Below are 24,546 nucleotides of genomic sequence, written 5' to 3'. Positions count from 1 at the left end.
GTATTTTTGTATGAGTAACCAAGAGATTGACAGAACAAGGGTAGGTTAGTACATTTACTTGTTGCCAAAGTCATGAGGATCATGGTTGCTAAACCAGGAATAAATTTGTATCATTCTTCCAAATTACATTTCAATAGAGAAGGAGAAGCACTTTGCATTACATGGAGTGAAAGCCGTTCCGTACAATTGGCATTCTTTGTGGTGCATACATATCCCTCCAGTATGTCCTGTTTGTGTTGCCAAAGAGAACAGCTGGTGTTAACGCTACCATTGAACTTAAGTATGTGTAATAGGTCAGAAAGGATTGGTTCTGCTAAAGCTCTGTACACAAGGCAGAAGTCACCTGTTAGCAGCCTATTTGATGCCAAGAAGAGCGACAAGGTTTTGAGACAATCTGCATAGTTTTTATGACTTGCACCTTTTTTGTGAGAAAGCATTGCAGTCTTTCCAGCTGTGACAAGTGTTTCGACAGGTACATACCAAAAGGGGCATTGTAGTCCATGATCGAGTTAATGAGAGTAGAGCACAGTGGAATGATTACATCCTTTGACCTGGACGCTACACCTTTAGCTATAACGTGTGTGATGAAAAGAGACTTCCTTTCAATAGTGGATATGTGGAGATCAGATGACAGTTTGTAGTCTACATAAGTTGCCACATCCCTGACTACAGGATTAACTTTGTGTGTGGGTTGGTGTCCATGTAGTAGTTTCAAGGGAAGAGTCTTGCTTGCAGAAAAATACTATTATACATTCATTGACATTTAATTTTAATGCATGGTTTTGACACCAGGTGTTTGTTTGAAAAGGTCTATATGGAGGATTTTTGTGTGCTCTGGGGAGTTAATGATGGCACAAGTTTTTTGGTAGAATTTTGTTTGTGATGCTTCTGAATATTCTTTCCAAGCATTCCACCCACTGCAGATGACCCTTTGAAGTAAGATATGATGGATATGTGAGAACTTGCAGTTCCGTTTGGTAGTTAAGAAGACCCCCTGCAAGTTACTGCATTGCTTTTACCTTTGTTTCTGTTGTATCTTGCTGTTCACGAGTGCTTCCTACAGCTTCACCAGAATTTTATATAAGTGAAAACATTTATATTTACGTATCCTTCAACATATTTTGTTTGCAAGCGGAACACAGTTCTAGAGGTTAAGATCTGGGAACTGATGGGATTATCACAGTTTGTGAGGGAATTTGAGAACTTTAGAAGAGTTGTGTAAGACAACAGCAGCAGTAGGAAGCACACAACTGTAGTGCCCAATAGGATCCTTTCATAGACAACTAATGTAATGAGTACTTGAAGATATGTTTATTTTTTTTACTTTTATATGGAGATGAGGAGGGAGGTGACTGTGGTTTCTAAATAGACTGAAGAAGCATAAACACTTTTCTCTTACCAGAATTCTAATAGTGGTTCAGTTTTTTCTGGTTTGGACATTGTCAGGCTGTCTTTTAAAGTGCTCAAGCAGTTATTGTCTTTCAGGATATTAAAATAGAAGAATCTGAAGGAAGGACTGAGTATGTCATTGTGGAGTATGCCGATATTGCCAGCGTCTGCAAAGCCATTAATGAAGTAGATTGGTACAAAGGCCTTAGGGTAAGTAGTGTCTTGTGTTTTGTTTACATTTTGCTTATTTTAGTACTGTTCATACATATGTGCAGTAAAACATATGAGGAAACCTTTGTGGGGAATAGAAGTTGTACTGGTGTTCTTTAAAATAAGGAAATGCATATAGTCCGGTAGTACCCATAACTTGCTAGTGTGTTTTTCATTTAAGCTTGTTATTCAGTTTAGCTCCCTAAGAGATGGTAACTCATGCAGGACTTCACTGTGGTCAAGCTTTTTTTTTTTTTTTTGCATTCCCTTCCCATCCACGAAGCTGCATTCAGATTTTAAACTAGACTGGGATACTAAGGTAATGCTGCTACCCTTTAAGAGCAGGCATCGCACTTATGCTCATATCCTAGTAAAGGATGCACAATGCTATAACTATTTGTGCAAAACGTCTTCATTCAGAAAGATTGTATAAAATATACTACTTTTTTTAACTATGCATACAACATATAAAACTGTTTTCTTCAGGTCTCAGTCACTGTGAGAATGCCTGGCTGTACATTTGCACATGATAGAACAGTGCAAACAGTTTGGGATATTTGACATGGTTATATATAAAATGTGTCAAGTACTGGGAAGGTGTCCAGGTAGTCTGCTGTATACAGAAATCAATGTGCAGTAGTAAAGTCTAAGTGCTTGGCAGTAAGATGAATTTATTGAAATACTACCCATGATTTGAAAATAAGTAGCTACACCAATGCATTTGTAGTAAAACATAAAATGATCTTGTAATTCACTTCTTCAGTTATAACATCGGGGATATCTGCTGCAGGCAGTGTTTGATGTCTGGCCAGAGTCTGAGGCCACCCCTTTCCCTTCCCCTTCCCCTTTTATGTTCACATTACGTCCTGCCCTCCAGACATCTCCATATGTCTGTGTAGTGGTGAATGCATCTTGAGTTTTTTTTTTTCTTTTTTTACCATGTGTATCACAACGTTAGATGCTTGCTTGATGAATCTACTGGGTTAATGAAACCTGTTTCTTCTAAAGGTTAAGAATTGGGAACTGCTGCTATCACACACTCTTTGAAAAGGAATGTGAGAATTTTAGATAAGTGGAAAAGCACAGAAAGTATATATATATATATATATATATATATATATATATATATATATATATATATATATATATATATAGTTTGCTTTTTATTTGTTGTATTTTGTATTACTTAGGTTCATAGGTTCATAGATTAGTACTAAGCTAACTGCCCTTGCGAGCCATTTTAAGCCTAGCCAATTATCCCTTGTGAGACTCAAACTCTGCACCTTGCTTTTGTAAGGCAAACACCTTAACCATTAGGCCATCCTCCCAACCCTTTATTGTATTTTTCTATTTTGTATACCATGATTTGTACACTGTGTCTTACTTGTGTTCTGCTTTTAACTGCATATTAAAACTTGAAGAGAGACTACAGCTCTGTCTCTTTTGAGTCAGACAGAAATTTTTCCCACCCTCCCATACGCTTACTGTTGTGTTCTTAAACATCACTGCATTTCTAGTTGCCTACCCCTTGTGTTAATTTGACCATATATCTCATTTCCTCTCTGCTTTTACTGGCTGGTGTGAGTAAGCACAAAATTATGATTTTGTGAAATCACTCCCCTTCAACTATTTAAATTTATTGGCCATCCTACTGTATTCCATAGTACCAGAATACAAAGTGACCATCCCCTTTCAATCTATCTTGCTGTTTTAAAAATAGTGACTCTCCACTAAAACTTGAGATGTCCTTCAAGGATGCATCTGCAGTCATAACAAATGGGTTGTCCTGTCGTCAGGCAGCCCTTCGGTCGGCCGGATTCCAAAGTCTGGGTCTGGCTTTGGCTGATGTCGCACTTCACCCGACGTCATCTCTGCTGGTCTTCGGGTATAAAGGCATCAGCCGACGCCATTTTCCCCAGTCTTTCTTGCCGCGTGGCGCCCGAAGCAGAAGCTGTTCGCAAGTGCCGGTCGGTCAGATCCAGAGATTACTACTACCGAATACTACTTCGAAGACTTCTAAAAAGCTAAGTACCCCGTTGGGGACTCTTTCTTGCCTCAGCCGATGTCAGAAAAAGTAAATAACTGTTTAACTTGTGGGAAACAAATACCTCATAAAGATTTCCACTCTTACTGCTTACTTTGTTTAGGCCCAGACCACGACGTAGCAGCCTGTTTAGCCTGTGCTTCCTTCAACCGACGAACGCTTAGGCGTCGGTCGGAATTTGCTGAACAGTTTTTCGGCTCAGATTTTGCGCACATTATGCCGTCGGATCCTCCGACTTCTCAAATTGTTAAGAAACGCAAAGAAAAAGACCGACACTCGCGGTCCGCGGTTTCGGCCGAAACCACGGTTAAGCAAACCGCGAGTGTCTCGGTTTCGGCCAAAACCGAGCAAGCGGGTCAATCTTCAGCCGAATCCATGACTACTACCGAGGCTCCTGCTACCCTAGTTGAATCGGCCTCTGAAGTTTTGCCTACTACTGTGGTTCCTAGTGATTTATCAGACACCATTCCTTTGGATGTCTCTACCCCAGCACGTGGTGCTGCTAGGCCTCCTGCAGCCATGTCTATAAAGGCCTTTGCCAGGGCTAAAGCAGCCAAAACTGCTAAATCAGTGCCTGTTAAGCCCCCCTCACACAGGCCCAGTTCCAGTTCCCAAATGCTTACTCTGGCAGAGGATCTCATCTCTTTAATAAGGGGATCCCAATCTCACCCAGACAGGGCCTCTCAGCCTCTAGAAAAGAGACCTAGAGCAGAGCCCCCTGAGCCAGTGTCCTCAGATGATTCTTCGGATGATTCAGACATTACAGACCATCCAGAGGCTCCTTTTTCTACTTATGAAGATTCCGATGCTGAAGAATCTATTCCTTCTGCCTCTCCACCAGAGGAATTTTCCTTTGGGGAAACCTTACATGCCATGAGAGAGCAATTCCAATGGCAGGGACAAGATTTCTCAGATTCAAGAAAAAGGCTTAGGACCTTTCTACATTTACCGCAACATAGGCCCTTAGCTATACCTCCAGTTCTTCCTGTTGTGGATGATGCATTTAATGATGTTTGCACTGCTCCTGATACTTTACCTTCAGCCCCTGCCAAACCAGATAGATTTTACAGGGTGCCAGACACTCATCACCACCTATACAAGGCCCCACTTGCAGATCCTGAGACTATATCCCAGGGGCCTAAGGCAGTAGCCTCGACCTCAGCAAAAAACCCTATTCCTTCTGAAAGGGAATCCAGGTCCTTAGAGAGATGGGGGAAAAAGTTTACACCTCTGCTACTCTCTCAGCTAGAGCTTTAAACTGTCAGTTTCATATGATCCAATACCAAGAGTTTATGCTTGATCAGTTAATTAAGAAGCTGTCCACTGATGACCCCTTAGATAAGAAATATGTTTTAGAAATGGTGAATAACATTCAGCAGGTTAGTAACCATTCTTTAAAATGTGGCTATGATGCACTGGAGGCTTCATTTAGATCAGCCATGACTGGCACAGTGATAAGAAGGCATGCATGGTTGAAAGAACAGGTCTTGCCGGATCATGTTAAAGCAAAGCTGTTAGATGCTCCTATGGATAAGGCCAGTCTATTTGGTACACCTGCTCAGCAAGTAATGAAGAAAATGGAAGAGAAGGCAAAATCTGTACAAACAGTTAAGGATTTCTTACAGGTTCAGCCCCAAGGTTTAGCAGGAACTGGCCTGCCAAAAATTGGTCCTTTCCAGACTCCTCAAAATCTCAAAGAGGCAGGAATAGACGCTCTAGAGGCAGAAATCAATCCAGAGGAGGTGCCTACAGAGGACGACAGTGGCAAGGCAATAACCGAGGCACAGACACAACCACTGCCACTGCAACAGGACAATCACAGTGACTTGGCTCTGACACCGCCTACCAGGGAGCAAATAACAGCACCTTTAGGCGGAAAGTTAGCCTTATTTTCGAAAAATTGGCACTATATCACAAAAGACAAGTGGATTTTGCAAACCATAGACCAAGGTTACAGGTTCCACTTCCACACTTTACCAGTAAAATGAGGAATGCCAAACCTACCTCCAAATCAAAAAACAGAAGCTCTAAAGCAGATAGCGCAATTAACAAAGATAAGAGCTGTGGAAAGAGTACCAATAACAGAACAGGGCAAAGGATTCTACTCCAGACTCTTCCTAGTACCAAGAAAGGAGAAAAGTTGGAGACCTATTCTCGTCCTGTCCGTCTTAAACACATACATCATTGTCCCAAAATTCAAAATGCTGACCCTACAGCAACTTCTTCTCATGCTGGGCAAGGAGTGTTGGCTGGTAACTCTAGATCTCAAGGAGGCATACCTGCACGTCCCCATACGACCAAATTGCAGAAGATACCTCAGATTTCTTGCAGGATCAGAGCATTATCAATTCTCAGCATTGCCCTTTGGCTTATCTACTGCGCCCAGAGTATTCACAAAATGCCTGGCATCAGTAATCGCTCACTGCAGGCTACAGGGAATCCAAATTTATCCATACCTGGACGACTGCCTGTTACAAGCGGACAACAAAAGCAAGCTGACAACAGATTTACAAAAGTCATTTGCTTACTACAAGCCCTGGGATACACAGTCAATTTACAAAAGTCAAGACTGATACCATCCCAAACAAGAACATTCTTGGGTGCGGAATTGGACACAGCAAAACAAATGGCATTCCTAACTGCAGAAAAACAAAACAACTCCCTCTTTACTTCTTGGCATTAACAAAGCAGAACAAACTAACAGCAAGAAAAGTACTGCAGGCCTTGGGCTTCATGGCATCATGCATAATCTTGGTCCCCCATGCCAGACTGCATATGAGAAAGCTACAGTGGTACCTAAAGAATTTATGGTCTCAACACAGGCACAGCTTAGAAACCGAAATCCCAGTAATCCCATGCCTGAAACAGGAGTTCCTATGGTGGGCTCAAGCATGCCAGTCAAACCCAGGCTTGCCCTTCCACAACTTTCAAGCAAGCCAAACCATCACAACGGACGCCTCAGACCTAGGCTGGGGGGCGCACATGTTGGACAAATGCATACAAGGATTGTGGACTCCAGACCAGCTGCACCTGCACATAAACCAAAAAGAAATGCTGGCAGTAAAACTAGCAATCCAGAAATTCAGACCATTCCTCAAAGAAGGCCATTTACTGATAAGGACAGACAACACCACAGTCATGTGGTACATCAACAAACAGGGAGGCACTCATTCATACCCCCTATGCAGAATGACTCTGGACCTTTGGAATATGGCTCTGAGCTACAACATTCAGTTACAGGCAATATTTGTACCGGGAAAAGAAAACATCCTAGCAGACATGTTAAGCAGAACTACCTCGGATGCTCACGAATGGATGCTACACCCGGACATCTTCAAGGCCATCACAAAGAAATGGGGAATGCCGCAAATAGACCTATTCGCATCCCCACTCAATCACCAACTCAAGAAATTCTGCACAAGGACATACCACCCACTTGCATGGAAGGCGGACTCTCTATCCTTCAGTTGGAAAGGCCTGACAGCATATGCATTCCCACCTCTTCCTTTGATGAACAAGGTAATACTGAAAATCAAAGAGGAGCGTCCAAGGATAATTCTGATAGCTCCAAATTGGCCAAGACAACACTGGTATCCACTGCTGAGGAGCATGTCTCGGGGGAGAACGTGGACACTACCCCTGATGCCTTTGATGTTAACTCAGAACGACTTCAACATCATGCATCCAAACCTAAAAACTCTGCAACTGAATGCCTGGAACATAACATAACAGCAACTAACCCAGATTTATCCCAAAGGGTTAAAGACATTATCCTTGAGGCCCGCAGGCCCTCTACAAGAAGGAACTATGCAGGGAAATGGAAAAGGTTTGTCATTTGGAGTACTGAAAGAGGAAAAGATGTGTCAAAGATAGATATTACCAACATCCTGGAGTATTTGGCAGAGCTTCTCCATACAGGCCTGTCCTATTCCTCCATCAAGATACATGCATCAGCTATTTCTGCAGAATACAGCTTCGATCCCCCTGTCTTTTCACATCCTCTACTCAGGCAGTTCCTCAGAGGAATCAAGAATGTAAAACCTCCTAGGAAACCACCATTACCAGCATGGGACTTGAACTTCGTGCTAGAAAAATTGACACTCCCTCCATTCGAACCAGCAGCAACAGCAGATCTTCAACACCTATCCTGGAAAACTACTTTCCTACTGGCAATTACTTCAGCAAGAAGGGTTTCGGAACTACAGGCCTTAATGGCAGTACAACCCTTCCTAATCTTCCATCAAGATAGAGTATCCATGAGAACTAATCCTACATTTATGCCTAAGGTGGTATCCAGAGTGTCTCTAAACCAGGCAATCCACCTACCTACCTTCTTTCCCAATCCACAGAACAGAGGGGAAAGACTGCTGCATACCTTGGATGTACATAGACAGTTGCGCTACTACCTGGACAGAACCAAGGGCAATAGAAAAACTGACCAGCTTCTAGTAGCTTATGCAACAGGAAGGGAAGGAAAAGCAATTTCCAAACAGACAATCTCCAAGTGGATAGGAAATTGCATAAGATTCTGTTACTCCTACCATGGAAAGCAAATTCCACAGAACATAAGACCTCACTCTACAAGGGCTACAGCCACTACCACAGCTTTCTTACAAGGAGTGGCTACCAAGGACATTATTGAGGCGGCTACTTGGACCTCCGTGCATACATTTGCCAAGCATTATAACTTACCTCTATACTCTAGATCCCGAGCAGGGTTTGCCACTGCTGTATTGGAAGGGATCCTAATTACACCATAATTCTTCTTCCTCCTCCCCTAGTTTGGCTATGGTATTCTACCCATTTGTTAGGACTGCAGATGCATCCTTGAAGGACATAGTACAGTTTTGTACCTACCATAAATGTAGATGTCCGAACAGGATAGCATCTGCAGTCAGGATTACCCACCCTCCTTCCCCTCTGTGGTACTCCTAGGGTATTTACCCTCCTAATAGCTAGCTGGGGGGGGATCTCTTATGGTGTATTTGTTTGTATATATGTACATACTTGCTTATTTTTTGTCTTTGCCTACTATCTTTTTTTGGAAACATTGGCATTTACCCAAAATTTAGTTTTCCAAGAGGGCAACTGGCATCTGGGGCAAGAAACACTGAGGAAAATGGCGTTGGCTGATGCCTTTATACCCGAAGACCAGCAGAGATGACGTCGGGTGAAGTGCGACACCAGCCGAGGCCAGACCCAGACTTTGGAATCCGGCCGACCGAAGGGCTGCCTGACGACAGGACAACCCATTTGTTAGGACTGCAGATGCTATCCTGTTCGGACATCTACATTTATGGTAGGTACAAAACTGTACTTTATCTTGGAGGCCAGGAGCCCCAGTACCAGAAAAACTTATGCAGAAAAATGGAAGAGATTCTGTGCTTGGAATCAGGAACAAGGAATTGACACGTTTGTACCAAATATTCCTCAGATTTTACAATACTTAACTGAGATGCTGGACAAAGGCCTATCCTTTTCATCAATTAAGATTCATGCCTCTGCCATTTCAGTCCATTACAATACGGAACGACCTATCTTTTCTCATCCTTTAATAAGGCAGTACCTCAGAGGGGCCAAAAACATAAGACCTCCAAGGAGAGCACCAATACCTGCATGGGACCTCAATTATTTCTTGGAAAAACTCACACTGCCTCCTTTTGAGCCAGCCTCAACAGCTGATATAAAATTCTTATCCTGGAAAACAGCTCTGCTCCTAGCAATAACCTCTGCAAGATGAGTCTCAGAGTTACAGGCACTCATGGCTGTGGAACCTTTTATCATTTTCCATCCAGACAGGGATTCTCTGAGGACGAACCCTACATTTATGCCTAAGGTGGTGTCCAGTGTGGCCCTTAACCAAACCATTCACTTGCCTATCTTTTATCCAAACCCAGAGAACAAGGGTGAGAGACTACTGCATTCTTTGGACATACACAGACAGCTACACTTCTACTTGGACAGAACTAAAGTTTTCAGAAAGACCTGAGCAACTTTTAGTGGCATATGCTGCAGGATCACAAGGAAAGGCCATCTCAAAACAGACTATTTCAAAATGGATAGGGCATTGCATTCGTCTCTGCTACTCACAGCATGGCAAATCAGTGCCTACAGGCATTAGGCCACATTCTACCAGAGCAGCAGCCTTCCTTAGAGAAGTACCAACCAAAGACATCTTAGAGGCTGCAACTTGGAGTTCAGTGCACACTTTTACAAAGCACTACCACTTACCTCTCTACTCTAAATCCAGAGCAGGCTTTGCCACTGCAGTTCTGCAGGGCCTCATAGCCTCTCTTAATCCTATTTAGCCCAGCCACCCATCCTCAGCTTTGGTATTCAACCCAAGAGTAATGACTGCAACAGTGAAACACGAACATAGTACAGTTGTGTACCTACCATAAATGTAGATGTTCGAGTGTATTCACTGTTGCAGTCCAGGTTACCCACCCACCATCCCCCTTTCTTTGCTGGGACTTATCTGTACTTCTCTATTCTATACAACCTATGTGGTGTATTTGCTTGTAGATGAAGGAAATGTTTACTTTAGTGCATGCATGTTTATTGGCATAATCTGTTTAGCCTACCTTTTTGGAGGCACCTGACATCTGGGGCAATAATATCTGAAGAAAATGGCGTTGGCTGCATCTTTTATAACTCTGGTGCACTGACGTCAGGGAAGAGGCGACAGCAACTGACGCCGGACCAAGCCTTTGGAATTCAGGCCGACTGCGGATAGCCTGCCAGCAGGATAACCCAAGAGTAATGACTGCAACAGTGAATACATTCGAACATCTACATTTATGGTAGGTACACAACTGTACTATTCCTGCCAGGGAAATTAAGTACACTGGCAGATGGACTAAGCAGAAACCTCATGGACCCACACGAGTGAAAACATGAACAAAGGATTTTCAACATGTTAACAAGCAAATGGAGGAGCCCATATATAGACCTGTTTGCCTCCCCGCAGAACTACCAATTGGACAAATTTTGCACAAGGACTCCCCACAAACAAGCTTGGAAAGTGGATGGCTCTGCCCTTCAGCAGGAAAAAACTATCAGTCTATGCCTTCCCCCCTTTGCCTCTGCTCTCCAAAGTACTACTAAAGATCAAACAGGACAACCCAAGGACGATTTTGATTGCACCAGACTGGCCACGCCAACACTGGTACCCCCCCTTGCGCAGTGTGTCACGGTTAGCCCCATGGCACCTACCTCAGACTCCTTCCCTGTTGTCTCAGCAGGAAAACCAGATTCTGCACCCTCAGCTTCCAACACTGAACCTAGCAGCCTGGCTAATTACCCAATCTCTCCTTTACCATCCCTCAGTAAACCAGTGATTGATATCATTTTATAGGCAAGGAGGCCTAGTACTAGAAAATCTTCTGCTGAAAAATGGAAAAGATTTTTGTGCCTGGAACCAATCTCAAGGGATGAGCACAGCAGCGCCCAATTTACCTCAGATTTTACAATACTTAACTGAGATGCTTTACAAGGGCCTGTCTTTTTCCTCCATCAGAATTCATGCCTCAGCCATTTCAGCTAATTATAACACAGAACCTCCCCTCTTCTCTTATCCACTACTCAAGCAGTTCCTCAGAGGGGCCAATAATTTAAGACCACCCAGGAGAGCTCCAACCCAAGTCTGGGCCTTAACTTTGTCTTGGAAAAACTCTCTCTTCCTCCTTTCGAGCCAACTGCTACTGGAGATTTAAAATATATTTCTTGGAAATCAGCTTTCCTTTTAGTAATCACTTCAGCAAGAAGGGTATCAGAATTACAGGCCCTTATGGCAGTGGAGCCTTTCATCATCTCTCATGCGGACAGGGTGTCCCTCAGAACCAATCCATCCTGCATGCCCAAGGTGGTATCCAGTATGGCTCTTAATCAGTCCATTCATTTGCCAACCTTCTTTCCTAATCCACAAAACAAAGGGGAACGGATACTGCACTCCTTAGATGTGCACAGACAGCTTAGATTTTACTTGGACAGGACTAAACCTCAAAGGAAATCTGAACAACTGCTTGTGGCATTTGCTGCAGGGGCAGAAGGGAAGGATAATTCTAAGCAAACCATTTCTAAATGGACGCTGTATTAATTTCTGCTATAAGCACCATGAAAAACCTATCCCACAGGGGATCAGACACCACTCAACCAGGGCTGCATCTACCTCTGCAGCCTTTCTCAGAGGCATTCCTACCAGGGACTTCCTAGAAGCTGCTAGCTGGAGTTCTGTACATACTTTCACCAAGCATTATCATTTGCCAATTTTCTCTAAATCCAGAGCTGGCTTTGCCACTGCAGTCTTGCAGGCCCTTATAGCTGGTCCTAATGCTATCTAAAGTCCTCCTCCCAACCTGAGCTTTGGGAATCTACCCAAATGTGATGACTGCAACAGTGAAACACGAAGAACATTGTACAGTTGTGTACACTTACCATAAATGTAGATGTTCGAGTGTATTCACTGTTACAGTCTTGGTTACCCTCTCTCCAGCCCCCTGACTTCTTTTGGCTATACCTCTACTTTTCTTTACTATGCTCAAAAGCTTCTTGGTGTATTTGCTTTTTTGTTGGAGGTATATCCGTGTATATTTATATATTTAATTTCTTCCCCTTATCGGGGCACCTGACATCTGGGGCAAGAAAAACTGATGTAATGGTGTCGGCTGCATGTTTTATACCTCTGACGTCATGGAAGAAGAGACCACAACCGACGCAGGACCCAAGACTTTGTTAATCAGGCCAACTGAGGGCTACTGCAAGCAGATAACCCAAATGTAATGACTGCAATAGTAAATACACTCGAACATCTACATCTATGGTAAGTGTATCCAACTGTACTTTCTTGGATTATGTAGCTCAGGCAGGTATGACCCTAGCCCTGAGCAGCATCCTACCATCACCCAAAATGATACCGCAGTACAAGCAGAAAATGATTGACTTCAGCAATTGGCTAAGTTTCTGGTGTCATTCTAAGGGGATCCAGTATCTGTCTACTTGAGATGACTTGATTGACAGACTTCGATGCTTTGCCAAAGATGGCCTGCATCAGTCACCCCTCGTTTTCCGGATACTGGCTAAGGCTGTTGCCACCCCTATAGTGCCTTTTTAGGCTATGTTCCAAAGACCAAATTACCACCGTACCAGCTATAAATAAATGCATTCTGAGGGTTATGCTGCTCAGTGCTAGAAGTCTAAATCTCAAGACGCACTTGCTCTAAGCACTCCTCAAAATGGACAACATTGACATTTGTGCTGTAACGGAGACCTGGTTTAAAGCAGCAGAAAGCACCCCTGCACTACTAGGCTATAACTCATTCCACACCTTTTGGCCCCAGAACATTGACTGAAGCTCCAGAGGCGGTTTTGTCTCCATATTCATAAAGGATATGCACACTTCCAGACTAGTAGCCCAGCCTAACGCATCTGAGATACTTCAGGTACAACTAACATTGGGTAAGACGGAGATTCAGGTCATAGCCTGCTATAGGTTCTCAACCATGTCCCAAGACTCACCCCACATTCCTAAGCCCCCTGAAAACTATTAGATTCTAACCCAACACTTCAACTACCCCTCCATCAACTGGGAAACTACTTATGCACCAGTTCACTGGCCCAATGCTTCCTGGAATTAATCAATTCCATTGCCCTGGACCAGCTCATTCTTACCCCCACTAGAGGAAGCAACATCCTTGACCTGGTTATTGCTAACATGTGCAACCGTTGCTCCACACCAGTAGTCATTTCCTCCCTGGTTAGATCCAACCACAAACTAATCACCATGGAAATCCACACCTCACCCACACCCCCATAAAGGTAACCACCATGAAAAACTTATCCAAAGCTGACTAAAAACAGAGGTCGCTAACTTCACGGCACCCATGTCAGTGGAAAATAGATCCATGATTGCCGAATCATACACCAATGCACTATACAAAAACGTACATAAATGCGTGGAACTAGCTATACCCAACAGAACCAAGATGCTCTCCTCCAAAAAAAGGAAGCCAATCTGGTAGTCCCCTGCCATTAATAAACTCTACAACAGAAGGAAAAAACTGTTGCAGAAAAAGATGAAGTCCCAAGACTGGAAAAACTCCTTTATTAGCCTCAACAAAAAGTTGAGATCCCTCATCAAAACCTCTAAAGCCAGCTATGAAGGTAGAATTGCGGCAGACACTAAAAACAACCATAAAGCCTTCTATAGTTATATCAGGAGTCACCACGGCAATACCCAGGTTTGCTCTGAGTTACTACACAATGGTACTTCCTATAATGAGCCAACAGATATCGTCAACATACTGGCTGACAGATTCATTGCCAACTTTACCCCTCCCTTCCTCCCTCCCTAAAGGACCAATCACAGTACTGGAGGAATGCCAGCACCCAGCATTACTGCAGCACAGGTTAAAGCTGCTTTGTCCAAGGCCAAGAATACAGCTTCCATGGGACCCAACAGTATCCCTGGATGTGTTCTACATGAACTACAAAGTGAACTTTCACCACGTGTGTGCCCTGTTCAGTCACAGCCACACCTCAGGCTTTGTCCATACCAAATAGCACTCTGCTACAGGCATCTCTCTCCATAAATGGGGAGCGACTACAGACCCTGGAAATTATCGCCCCATTAGCCGGATGAGTCTGATATGTAAGGCTATGGAGCGCATCATCATGGACCTAATTAACAAAGATATAGGGAATCTCCAAACTCTAGACCCCACACAATTTGGTTTTGTGAAAGGTAGATCATGCCTGCTCAACCTGGCTGACTTCTTTGAGTCAGTCATCAGAGCTGTGGATGAGGGCAAGGCAGTTCATATAGCCTACCTTGATCTGGCCAAGGCCTTTAATACCATTCCCCACTCGGGAATTATTGATAAACTCACCAAACTAGGCATCAACCCCTATATCACTAGGTGGGTTGCAAATTGGCTCACAGATGGGGAAGTCGGACTGCCAACCAGACACGAGTGCAGTCCCACAGGGATCGTCCTGGGTCCTCTCCTGTTTGGCATCTACTTCTCAGAAGTCAAAGCCAACACGGAGGGACTCAGGCTGACCAAGTTTGCAGACGACTGCAAGTCGGGAGCCATTATTAACTCCCCAAGTGATGTATACATCCTACAGAAAGGCATCACTGAGACCAATGACTGGTGTCGAAACCATAGCCTTAAGTTTAATGCCAAAAAATGTGTCGTCATCTCCTTTGGGAAAAACTCAGTTTCCACTACTTACCACGGGAGCCTACTAAACACTGAAGGTGTTATAAGAGATCTGGGGACACAGGTTGATAGCAACCTCTCCTTCAACCACCACATTGTCACTGTGGTCAGAATGTCCTTCTGTGTAGCACATCTCATTACCAAGGGTTTTGCATCCAGGAAGAAAGAGGTCATCCTCTGTCTCTACTCTTCTCTCATTAGGCCAGTTATAGAGTATAATGCCTCATTTGACATGTACCTCACTAGATGCATGCAACAGCTGGAAAGGCTACAAAAGTACCTCATGAAGAGGATCCCAGGCCTTAAACACATGTCCTACACGGACAGACTCAAAATAACTCCAGTTATTCTTTGTCTCATATCGTCTACTAAGAGGCAATCTCTGCTTGACTTACAAAGCCATGTCTGACCCATCTCTGTTAGAAATGCCACATCTAAAGAAATCCGTATCCCTCCACAACAAACGCTCCAGAGACCTCAACCTTATTACCACAATCAATAGAACATGCTGGAGGGACAGGTTCATAATCCAGAGAATGCCTATGCTCTGGAATAATCTTCCCATACATGTCAAGCAGAGCACCTCACTGGCCCTCTTTAGGAGAACTGTTGATGAGTGGTTAGGAAATAGAAAGTTCACCCCGGGGATCATGCCAGTGTCTCTACTTGATAGAGGCACTGGGAACTAACGGGTGGCACGATGCCAGGGCACTTCTATGGGCTAGGCTTGTAAAGATTCCAGAGCCATTAGCTTAGTACACATCTATGAATATATATATATATATATATATATATATGTATGTATAGATATATAGATATATATAAATATATATAGATATAGTTATCTGGTGGTGTTTATACTGCACAGGACTTCAACTTTTTAGAGAGCCTCTGCTACATCTACTGGGGTTTCTGGGCATTCCCAAGGGGATGTCTGGGTGGGGATGCTGCTCAAACAGAGTAAATGTGTTTGGAAAGGAGAAAGTATCTTTAAAGGTACACAACGTGTGTGTGTGTTGTTTAGACCTTAACCATGATGTCTGCCTGTGCAACATTTCCATGGACTATAGGCCAAAAACTATTAAAAATCAAAAGACATGTTATCCTGGTGCAGTTAAATAAAAAACTAGTCTCTTCTAACAGTGGCCCCTCGGACTTTGTTTCGTAAAGGTCATAGTCATAACCCAGCTCTGAGGTGGTCAGTGGGGACCCCAGAGCCTTCTGTATTCAAGGATCCTGGTAACTGTGTGGCACTCCTATAGCTCTCAAGCCTAATGTTTAGGGAATTGCTTTTCTGCGACTCCCGTAGGGAGGCTGTCATGTCAGTTGACTGTGGCCAAATATACATTTGATCTTATGGAAGAAAGTGACAGCTTCTGCCTTCCCTACCCAGTCTTGGATTTGACTGTCTTTAGCTCAGAGATCCTTTAGTTTTTTTCAAGAGTGGAAGGCCAAGCACAGAAGTGATCCACATTAGGAGAATACCCCCCCCCCCAAAATAAAATAAAATGAAAAGGGGACCCTCCACCCTTTCTGTAAAATGAAGGGCCAAACTAATGCTCCTGGGTGGATGAGGATGACCTGGATTACAAGTCACAAATTTCATCACCCTTAGATTATGATGCAGTGAAGAACATTATTCCCAAATTCCCAAACAGGCAGTCTCGCCATAAGGGGATACTTTGGCTCTGTTAAGAGATCACTTTAAATGACAGGCTGTTAAGGCTTCTGATGCTCAAAACAGGACTTGGAAATTATCAAGATACAGCCTGAATAACTTTGAGTCTAGTTCCTAGGACCTAAACTCCCAGACTGCAGTACCTAATGGTCCAGATATATTTTACAGAGTCCTGGGGACTTGCTCAGTGGCCTATCCAGACACCCTCTCCTTGGAGACTACTAAAAGAGCAACCTCCCCTGGAAAGACCACTGTATCTAATGACAAGTATGATAATGGGCTTTTTGATAGGTATGGCAAGAAGACTTGCACTACTTTGGTCTTTACAGGAGTATTTACCATGCTCACATATTGAAATTTCAGGGGTATATTTTAAAACAAATGTTTCAGCGTTTTACTCCTCAGAAGGAGGACCCTGAAGGGCCTGCTTCTGCAGCTGATCTACATGACCATCCATCTGTTTAAGGCTTACATGGAATGCACCTATGAGTCTTCTGATCCAACATGTAAGGTTGCAGCTGTCAGTAGGCCAGCATTGGAAAGACATACATGGCTACGTACACAGCCTCTGACTGAGGATGTTAAAACCAAGTTACTAAATTCTCCCCAAGGCAGAGAACTGCTGTTTATCTACAAGTGTGTGACATTTTTAAGAAACTGAAAAAGAAAGGGAATGTAATGGACACAGTGAGATATGTATTCCATCCTCCATTATCTAAATGTAAGAATTACTTAAACAAGGACCATTTTACAGGAAGTAAGAGAAGGTTAAACATCCCAGAGGGAATAAGCATTCCAAAAGAAAAAGAAAAATGTCAAGAAGATATGGGGTTGTGAAGGTGGGGGAAAGCATGTTTCAGCCCACCCCAGGGATCAGCTGTGACTACTGCAGCCTATCCTCCATGCCCCCCCTCCTGCACACCAGTCCCAACACCCAACATCCCACCTAGTAGGAAAGAGTATTGCTATTTTCAAGGAGTAGACAAATGTCATCATCATCAATTCTCTTTTTCCCATTTTCTGCACAGGGTCAGGGTGTCATGTCAACTGCCGCCATCCCTTTCTGTTAAATGCCACTCTCCTACCTTCTTTGACATTCATACCTGACTGTCACAGATCTTCTCTCACACATGGATGCTGCCAAGGCGTGAGTTTCTCTAACTGATAAAGAGATGGACCTTTTTTTTTTTACATCCACCAGAAGAATAACCTAAAAAAAATTCCTGGATCACCAGTAGCATCAGAAAGTGGACACTTTCTCCATGAGCTAGAGGGATAAATTGCTTTATGAATTTACACCCCTGCCCCTGATCTCAAGCATAGTCCAGAAAACAATCAAGGAAAAACCAAAATTGATCCTTGTTGCAACATTTTGGCCAAGGCAGTACTGGTTCTCCCACATGTTACAGCTGGCTAGGGAGAAACCCATTGTCTTAACCAGATAAGTGAGCCTGCTGATCAGCAGGGAGAGTACACATATCTTCCCAAGGCACTGAACCCTCAACTTGACAGCTTGGATGATAGTACCCTTTTCCAAGTAGGGCACCTTTTTTATGAAGACATGTGCAACATTTAAAGGAGGTGGGGGCAGCAAACCAAGCACTTGGGAAACATACCTAGCAAAATGGAAAAGATTCCCCCTGTGGTGCTAAAGGAGGAACCTAATACCCACAGATGCAGAAGTACTGGTGATCTTGCAATACCTCCATTAAGGCCTATCTGTCTGTCATAGTTTGGTGTTTGCCCCTAGATCCACCACTTACGTCAAGGAGAGTAGTAGAACATTTCCGTAAGAAAGTTTTATACCTCATACCATCAAATAAGGCAGTTATACCACCCTGGGACTAATCCCTTTTTCATACCCAAAGTAGTGAGGGTGATGACAGTAAACCAGGCTCTACAGCTCACAATATTATCCCCTTTAAGCCTCAGAACAAAGATTAAATAATTCTGCATTTCTTAGAGGTGTAGAAGTAGCTCTAAAGTACTACATAGGCAGTAAAAAGATTAACAGAAAGAGTGACCAGTTTTATTTGGCATTTTGAGTAAAAATAACTAAACAAAAAGAACTGCCCATTTCAAAGTAGACAATCTCCAATTGTATCATTGTCACAAATTCCACAAGAAACCATTAGCAGGCAGTACAACATCTCACTCATTCAGGAGCACAACCACCACCATAGCTTTCCTAAAAGGAGTTTTGACAAATGATATCCTAGGGGATGCGTCATCTTCCTCAGTCTACATCTTTTCTAAGCATGATGGACTAAACATCAAACAAAAGACTAGGGTTTGGTCCACTTCAACAGTCTTTTAAGGCAGTTTACCTTCCTCCTCCTCAAGTTTACCAACCACCCAGCGGGCTGCAAGACTTGTGACTCTTTCTTAAAGTTATGTTTACATCAGTGAGTTACAAGGATGTATAATTATCAACTTAATTTAATTGTAAATGCTGGAGTGTAGTCACTACTGCAGTCTTTTTCCCCTCCCCATCCCCACTTTACAACCTTTGATTTCTAGACTGGGGTGTGGGGACACCACCTTCCTTTTTTCGTACAGTTGTACTTCATCCTTCTCCCGCTAGTCTAGAAAGTGTAACCTGCCTGCCAGTACTTTTCATTATCTGTGAAAGATAATATCCCTCTCAGAGAAGCAGATCAGTTTGTAACCATTACATTCAGAGGGTGGGAAACAGAAACATTAGGTCATCATAGTAGGAAAATAGTTGGGCTTTGGCCAGATGTTGGACTGCACCTACAGCAGGGAAACTAGTGACTACAATTTAACATCTGCATTTATGGTACATTGATAACACAACTGTACTTTGTGACTATCACTGATGTAGTAACACTTTTTAGAACATTCTGGACATCAGGCATGGACTTACTCCTTCACTTTGCAGGTACAAGAGGCAGCTGGCCCTTGTCATCTCTTTTTTGCCATACAAGCACATTAGTGTGAAAGTTTGAGTCACTCAGCCCAGACCCCTCCCTATAGTTCTTGTGATTCTTCTAAGTATAAGTGCCTAGTTATGGTAAATATTTTCTTTTTTAGTTGTGTTCTAAAAATTGTTACCTTAGTTATTTTTGTTGCTGGCTGAAATTTGCTGGGAAATTCTTAATTTCCTTGTGCATGCTTTTAGCAAGCCCAAAGAGCCCTTACAGTATTTATTGTGCTTGGGAGAACCTCACTTTCCAGTTGATTCTGAAATGTGTGTGAGTTTTTCTCACAAAAATAGAGACCGCACTTTGGTTGATCCAGAATAAATTAGAATCCATTATGCCGGCCATTTAGCAGCCTACATCACCTGGAGAGACTTTACCCCCCCCCCCCCCCCAAGAATCAAAAGAAGGATGAGAGAAAGGACTCTCAAAATGGGCACCAAGGATGGAAGAGCACTTGTGTAATGACAGACAGGTGTAAGTATGCCACTTCTGGTTGTATGGTTTCCCAGCCCCCAACTTCAGTGTGTACCAGTCTCTCAAGGACAGTCTTGTGTCCTGAGTCCAGGTACCAAAGACCTGGTGTACTGCTGCAATGCCACACTGAAAGTCCTTCCAGCATAGCAAATCAAAACCAGAAAAATCTAAAGGTATTACTGCTCAGTGGTAGGAGTCTAAAAAAAAAACTCCACTGCCTAGAAACTCGCTTCACCCTAGAAAATGTTGATGTCTGTGTAGTCACTGAGACATGATTTAAAGCCATGGAGAGCACACCGACAATGCAAGATTATAATGCCTTCCACACATTTAGACCAGCTAGTACACAGACAGGGACTAAGTTGAGGTGTCTCGATTTACATCAAAAATAAATGTACCTCAAAGCTGGTGAATCAGGACAATGCACTTGAGCTACACCATGTTCAAATTGCCATAGGTAAAATCCAGTGACACTTCCTTGCAAGCTGTAAGTCCCCCCCTCTGTGACCCAGGAAACCCATACCATTGTATTTAGACTTATTGGAGATACTTGCCATCCAACCCAATACCATATTCATAGGTGACTTTAATTACCCCACTATTAACTGGGAATCCTGTATGACACCAAACGTACAGGCACAAAGATTCCTGGATGTTGTAAACACAAACTCTCTGGACCAGATTGTCAGTACACCAACCAGGGGTACAACCATACTGATCTGGTCCTTACTAATATGGGAGATTGCTGCACACACTCTAGTGTACTATCAGTTTCTGGTAATGTCAGACCACAAAATGGTCTATCGGAAGTAAAAATAAAACCTTTTCCCCCAGCTAACCCCGGAATATTCAGGAGCTACTCTAAGGCTAACTTCCTGCTGTTAAGTGATAACCTGGCAAAATTTGAAGCCCCCATAAACCCTGAGAGCACTGCTGCCTATGCAGAACTGTTCACAGAAACCTTATATGAGCATGTTAATAGCTGCATACAGGCAGCTGTGCCCAACAGAAAGAAGTACAGAACTAACTCAAAAAACAAGCCACACTGGGTTCCAAGATGGCTGCACACTGTGTAACAGGTTGTTTTAGCTCTCACAGTGTGAAAACAAAAACTCAGCAGACAAGGCCAGAAGACTTGTGTTTATCTGTGAATTTCAATAACTGGTTACTAAGTACACTGCCTGGATGCCAGGAATAAAGAAATACAGAAGACCTGGAAATAAATTGGCTGCAAAAAGTGAGGAAAAAACGCTGACTAGGGAGAGTTCTGCAGCTAATGCAACCTTCAGACATCCAGTAATCTTCAGGATGATACAAGACAACTGCATACAGACCTGGTTAAAATAAACAAAACACTAATAGACTTTATTAACACAAACAACAAAAGGCTGGAACAAACAGAAGAAGCTTTAAACAGATATTCAGATGAGATAATAAAACTGCAAAAATCAGAGGTCTAAATGAAGACAAGGTTGGCTGAATATTGGACTGCTCAGGCAGAGATGTTTCAAAAAATAATAGAATTAGAGGGCAGAGCATGTAGGGAAAACTTGAAATTTTCAGCTATACCAAAGAAACTGGAAGGAACAGACTGCATTAAATTTTTGAAAGTACAAATAAGCAACTGGAGTGGAATTCCAGAACAGGATATATTAGTTAAATGGGCACATCGTGTGTATGCTCCAAATATAGCTATAAGAAAGCAATTTAGACTTTTAATAGTAAGGCTGCAATCCTACCAGCAGAAAGAATTGATTTTGTCAAAACTGTGGCAGAAGGATAAAAATACTAAAGTAGGTGACAGCAGAGTGTTTGTGGAGAATGGTTACTCATTGTACATCAGGCAAAAGAGAAGTAAATTCATTCCTCTATTCAGAGACTGCCGAGATGCATGTGTGAGATTCAACTTACTGTATCCAGCTGTCTTCAATGTATTTTTCCCTGAAGGAACAAAGTCATTTTTAGATGAAGTGCATGCTAAGGAAGAAATACAAAAGTTTGTCCAACTAAAACTGAGCTGTGAAACAGGAGGAGATTCATCTTCTCACTCTTCTGGTAATAAAGACCGCAGCGGAACTGCACCTGTGAAACCATTTCCAGTATTTCAAAAGAAAATGTTGGAGAGAAGGAAGGGAGCGTGAGAGCTGATTAGATGAATCGAGAGCACATTGGAAATTAAGCAGACAGAATTTGGGTGATGGAGAAGAACAGTAATAAAGTCAGTAACTTAATGTAGGATTACAGTGCATTAATTATATTTGTGAAGTCTGACAGCACAAGAAAATCTAGAAACACTGGACTTATTCAAACTGGTACGTAAAAATCCACTACCAATCATTAGCAGACCGGAGTTCCGCTGTGGCAACCCCTAACCGGGAAAAGCCGAAAGACACAAACAAACTGGACTTATTCAAAGTTTGTTTGCTGAGTGGGGGACACAAGTGTATGCTCTACTTCATTTCATTAATGTTTGGAAAAATGCTTTGTGGAAGAGAAGAGAGGGGAGAATGCTAAATGTAAGTAAAGAAAACACTTTATTTTCTTAATAGTATTTTATTTGTATTGCATGGTTTTCTTTGCATTCTATTTTTGGGTGTAATGGGGATTGCAGACAGGTGTTTTTATTTTTGTCCCTTCTCTTTTTTTTCTTGTGCAGTTTTGAGAAACATAGGCAATGTAATGATTAATACAAAAACTCTGTAGAAGTATTAGAAATATTTTGGATTTTTTTATGAAAATTTGTATAATGCAGAGAAATACAGAAATCAAGAAAAGGTACATATGTAAATGTTTATAGAATAATTAAATATGCCAAAGTTAGAGGTAGATGAGGCTCAATTTCTAACAGGATAGGAAGGGATGAGATAAAAATGGCTATGTATAACTAATCTACAGAAAAGTTCCTAGGAATAAATGGTATTCCTGTGGAAGTTTGGAAGTTATGAAGGAAAAAACTGACAAAGATCTAGAAGGTTTTGTTTAACAATATTTTAAGATGAGGAGAAGTACCAGCATCCTGGAAGAAGGGTAAAGATCCATCAGATCCAGCTTCATACAGGCCCATTTCAATACTAAACCATGATTATAACGTATTTATTTCTATAATGGCTAAAATAGTGGCAAAAGTGATACCAAAATTGATAGATATGCATCAGTGTGGTTTTGTGGAGGGAAGGAAAACATTTGACAATATTAACAGAACATTGATGATTCAGAGGGAAGCAGAATGTAAGAAAGTACCACTTTTATTGGTGGGTCTTGATGCAGAGAAAACATTTTACAGAGTGGACTGGGACTTCATAAGCAGGGCAATGGAAGCATTTGCTTTCCCTGATAAAATTATAAGGTTGATTAGAAGAATGTATGAGGGATCGGAGCTGCAAATTAAAGTGGGTGGGGGTCTTCTCCAATAATTTCTGCATGAGTAGAGGAACCAGGCAGGGTTGTCCATGTTACCCTTTGTTGTTTGCATTATATTTAGAACCATTGGCAAAGAAAATAAGGGACTCCGAAATTGAAGGATATAATTGGTATGGTGGTCAGGAAAAGCTGGCTCTATTTGACGATATTATTTTATACATGGCAAAACCAGAAAGGGACATTACAGTGTTATGGAACATTTTAAGACAGTTTCAGATCTTCTCGGGATACAAAATTAATGAATCTAAAATAAAGGCAATAGCAGTAAATTATGTACGCAAACATGAATTGGTCCAACAATGTCCATATTTATGGGGTCATGATAAAAAGGGGAAAAAATGTGATAAGCTGATTCTGCCAATAGAACAAGGTGGACTAGGGTTACCTAATTTGAGGGGGTATTTTACAGCAACTCAGTTAAGGCTCATGTACATAGCACAAGCGGAAAACTGTAATTCATAGTGCAAAGGAATGATGCTGACACAGGGAGGAAGCTCAAGAAATAAGGAGAGATTGGGATTTTGGATGCAGACTCTTAAGGAGAACAGCCAAAATCATACAGAGTATTATATTCATAAAATAGCAGGGAGTATTCTAAGAACCAAACCAGCACAAGAATGGAGAAAAATTATTTTGCCGATAGGGTTGACTGTGGTCAGGGATACAGGTAATAGGCAAGAGGAGGCTGGAATTTATAGGAGAAAATTGGCAAAGGAACCAAGGTATTGAGAGCAAATAACTAGAAAGGGGAAGGTAATAGAATGGGAAGAGGCCAAGAATTTATTTGGACTGCAAGTTAGAGATTTCCTTCCCTATCAAGAATTTATGTCAGAGTATAGGCAAAAAGAAAGAAACGGGGGGGCTCCTGAATGAAAGACCAGCACTGGTAGAGTTTTTAATAAAATCTAGAACAAAAGCTGACGTTAAAAAAGGAATAATTAATAAAGCATATAAAATATTGCATGATAATTATAAGAATCAATCCGAGAAGCTTAGAAAGGATTGGGAAGAGAGATTGGATAAGCAGTTCACAAAGAGACAATGGGGGGGATATATGTATATCTCCCAAATATGCAACAAAGTCTAGAAAATTTAGGATCTTTGCCTGGAAGTGTTTACATAGGTATTTTTATATCCCGAGTAGACTCCAAAGAACTTTTCCTC

At 42.3% G+C, this 24,546-nt stretch overlaps 1 protein-coding gene across 1 annotated transcript in view; it reads left to right on the top strand.

The window, feature by feature from the left end:
- LOC122797817 (msx2-interacting protein-like) overlaps nucleotides 1-24,546 on the top strand; it is a 1,498,925-nt gene that overhangs the window by 1,297,979 nt on the left and 176,400 nt on the right. Inside the window, exon 15 of the mRNA XM_044066339.1 lies at nucleotides 1,486-1,599. Coding sequence (XP_043922274.1) covers nucleotides 1,486-1,599 — 114 coding nt within the window. The remainder of the gene's footprint in view (nucleotides 1-1,485; nucleotides 1,600-24,546) is intronic.

Source organism: Protopterus annectens, chromosome 3.part1 (genome assembly GCF_019279795.1).
Source record: "Protopterus annectens isolate FY-2018-M chromosome 3.part1, PAN1.0, whole genome shotgun sequence".
Classification (NCBI taxonomy): domain Eukaryota; kingdom Metazoa; phylum Chordata; order Ceratodontiformes; family Protopteridae; genus Protopterus; species Protopterus annectens.
This window is presented reverse-complemented; position numbering and strand designations above follow the sequence as displayed.